Source organism: Solanum lycopersicum, chromosome 10 (genome assembly GCF_036512215.1).
Source record: "Solanum lycopersicum chromosome 10, SLM_r2.1".
Lineage (NCBI taxonomy): Eukaryota > Viridiplantae > Streptophyta > Magnoliopsida > Solanales > Solanaceae > Solanum > Solanum lycopersicum.
Genome location: NC_090809.1, coordinates 51,348,906 through 51,352,773, shown reverse-complemented (window position 1 = coordinate 51,352,773; position 3,868 = coordinate 51,348,906). Strand labels below are relative to the sequence as shown.

Genomic DNA, 3,868 nt, shown 5'->3' with positions numbered 1-3,868 from the left:
ATAATTATGTAGATATATTAATTTTGATTCCTCTTACAAAGAAGAAGCAAACTGTAGCACGCGTACTGTTGATCTCCTTTTAAATTGACCGACCAATCTTTTACATTTTTTTTTTGTTATTTAGAAAAAAAAATGTGCTAAAATGTAGATTTAAAGCAAAAAAAAAGTCCAAACGTGAAAGAAAATTCAAATATGATAAAAGGTCTCCCGTAATGGAATTAACTTTTTGTACTTATAAACTATATATTACTACTTTCTTGAAATTGTGTTTTGTTGACTTATTCACTAGTTTATATTTTTATTTTTCTAACTCCCTAAATGAAAATTCTGAATCCGCCACAGCTTGTTGAGTAATTTCCCTAAATAGTCACCCATGTTTGAAAAATTACCTAGGAATATCGATCACTTATGTTTGTTTTAGGACTATAATATCACTCAACTTTACCTATTTTTCTCAAACTATACTTGACACAAAAAAATATATTATTTCTCTCCTACTATGGTGTCATGTCACATTTTTTAAAGTATTTTTTTGTGTCAAGTATAGTTTGAGAAAAATAGATAAAGTTGAGTGATATTATAGTCCTAAAACAAACATAAGTGATAAATCTAGATAATTTCTCAAGGGTGACTATCCAGAAAAATTATTCCAGCTTGTTGTGATATCACGTGGAAGTATTATGACTACTTCATCTACAATTACGTTATTACTTAGAAAATTCTGAATTATATTCCCATATAAATATATTCTCATAGTTAATAAGATGTTATCTCACACAGATTGAGTATGGATTACAACGTGGGTATTCATTTTTAGTTAGTTTCTATTTTTCTTGTTCCATTTTCGAAATCTTTTAAACTAGTAATTAATGGAGGGAGAATCAGATCGAAGATCTAGTTCTTTAGTATATTTTATTCTGATCCCTTTTAAAGTATTTTCATTTTTTTACTAAATAAAGTAGAGATAACAAGTGTAACAAATAATCATAAAATAGTACACGTTTAATTTTAAGGAACAATATAATTAATTAATATTAGAGGGGACATGACGAGTACAAGAGCAGACAGAATTCAAATGATTCCTTCCGTAGGTAATTAATACTAAATAAACTCAGCGTTTAAAATTTAATTGGACAAAGAAATTAAATATACAACTTGAAAATTAAATATTTTAAAAGGCAGGTTCCAAGGCAAATTATTTGCACTTTTCTAGTCTGCTTATTGACGTTTGTTACTTCGATGAAGTGTTAGGTTTTGCTCCTGCATGAACATATAGAGAAAAATAGTTAGCTACATAAAATTTGGATATATTCAATGATGTCGGTGTATAATCATGTTCGAATCAATTTATGTGTGTGCACAACAATTATTTAAATATAGATATATTATAGTACTTTGTAAAATAAATACAGTACTAAGTTTATATGAACCTAAACATCAAAAGTAGATTACATTTCATGTCCCATGGTGTCCCTATTAGGATGCTCGTGTTAGGAATATGTTATACGTAGATATGTTCCTTATTGTGAAGGTGACCCCTCAACCTAACCCTACTACCCCCCACCACTGTTTTTTGTTGAATTAATTGAGTGATGTGTGATAGAAGCCTTATTGTTTTTACATTTAGACAAAACTAACTTTTTTTTTAATTAGATTATGACATCACTTTATAAAGCACTAGTATCTTTTAATATTAGTCATAACTTGCATGGTTTAAGGTAATGTGGAATACCACATACATTTTTTTGGTTATATAGTGACATGTGTATAACTTAAATTCGTTAATAATATGAATAGAAGATAGATTGATGGAGCATACATACCTTTAGTAAAAATAATGTTAATCAGAGGTGGAATTATGGGATCCTCCAGTAGTTTTGTATTTGGGGAAGGGCACCATACCATTGTCAATAAAGAAAACATCCCTCAAAAGGATTTCATAGTGTCTTTTCACTTCTTCTGCTGTTTTGCCTCCAACTGCTTTAGCAACATTGGACCAACGATCGCGAGTTTCCTTGTCATACACAGCCAATGCCTTCTCAAACGCCTTGTTTTGTTTCGCAGTCCATGATCCAGAAGAACCATGTTGAGACGACATCGAGCTCATGATGATCTTTTGTTAAGTATCACAAGTTGTGAAAAATGTAGAAAAAGAGATACAAAGAAGAAGAGAGTACTAAGCAGAGTTCGTTTGTTGTGAAAACAGAGTTGGCAAAGGGTTGTTTATAAAGGGAGGGAAAATGCACCTACTAGGGTGTGGTATCAATTATCATAGTCAATAAAGTTAAGTAAAAATCTTTGGAGATCATATATTTACCTAGTGGGAAATAGTAGTATATAGGTGAAATAGTCAAAGTGCAAACGGTGCCGTTATCAAGAAGAGGGAAAAGGGGGTGAATGTGGGCCCAAAAAATTATTGCAAAGAATTTTGGTGATTTGTATTCTTAGGAACCACAAGAGGAGATGGAGAAAGAACATTCACATAAATATGAGCATGAAGAATCAGTATCCCCAAACAATTTTTCAATTTTAATTACACCTCTTTCATTTCAAAGGAGCCACATAAATTAAAGTATACTCAAAATGTAATAAAGTTTTAATTACTAGTCCTTTAGACCACATATAGCATATAAATAAATAGTAACCTAACACTAATTGTGACTTATTCACATGGTTGTTTATGGGGATTGCTTAATAATTCTATTATTGTAATTAGATGGTAATCCTTTATGAATAAGTACACCACTTGTCAAAAAAATATCTATCACTTATTTATCTTTAAAATTTGAGATACAACAATCAAGAATCATTATCATTTTTTTTTTATTTATATATTCCAAGATATTGACTTGGAAAAGAGATGGGACCCAAATTCACTAGCCGTACAGCAGGAGCTTTCACGAGAGTGTCACAATGCTAGCTAGTTACAGAGTTCAGTCTGAAGAAGAGATTGCCAAAGTATCACTAGCATTTCTATGTTACTAATTTTGAGCCTTGGAGTAGAGTTTATCTTGATTTTAGAGGTGTCAAGTGATACTCTTTCGTTGGTTATTTTTCTTTTCGTTTAACTAGATATAAAGGAAAATGTACAAGTACCTCCTCAACTTATGTCTGAAATTTCAGAGACACACTTATACTATACTAAGGTCCTATTACCCCTGAACTTATTTTATAAGTAATTTTCTACCCCTTTTTAATCTACGTGACACTAGTTTGAAAAAAAAGTCAATCATCATTGGACCCACAAGATAGTGTCACGTAGGTCGAAAAGGGATAAATTTTTTTTAATAAAATAAGTTCAGGAGATAATAGAACCTTAGTATAGTATAAGTGTGTCTCTGAGATTTCAGACATAGGTTGAGGAGGTACTTGGGTATTATCTCCATATATTAATAATAAATGAAATGAAAATAAAAGGTAGAAACACTAAAAGGAAATAAAAAAAGATGTGTATTGGTTTGATTGATTGGTGATAGTACGTCACTTAATTAGAGCAATCAGATAGTTAGGAATCTTTCTGTCCTTAACTAAATATTTTGAACCGAAACTTTGAGAAGTAATATGTTCACATGAAGCATTTTGATACGTATGGTATTTAGGTATTAATTAATGTACCCATTGATTAAGGGTTATTAGTGTAATTGTATATGTATCAACTCTTTGATAAATATCACTCATATGAATTACGGGTTGCAAATGGGTTTTCAAAACAAAGAAAAAAACTAATGAATTAAACGCCATAAGGTTGTTATATTTGCTAAGTTTTTTCATCGACATTTTGAAATTTACTTTGATAATAATGCATTCAGTATTGTTGTCAAACCTACATCTATTTGAGTTGTTTTCTATATATTCTCACATCACGGGG

General features: G+C 30.5%; 1 protein-coding gene across 1 annotated transcript; it reads right to left on the bottom strand.

Annotated features, from left to right (window-relative positions):
* Window positions 1-1,010: 1,010 nt before the first annotated feature.
* Window positions 1,011-2,184, bottom strand: fsm1 (SANT/MYB domain protein). Its single transcript, NM_001246920.1, is given in 2 exon segments — window positions 1,011-1,260; window positions 1,824-2,184. A coding segment is annotated over 1 exon segment (267 nt). The 5' UTR covers window positions 2,108-2,184; the 3' UTR covers window positions 1,011-1,260; window positions 1,824-1,840.
* Window positions 2,185-3,868: the final 1,684 nt, after the last annotated feature.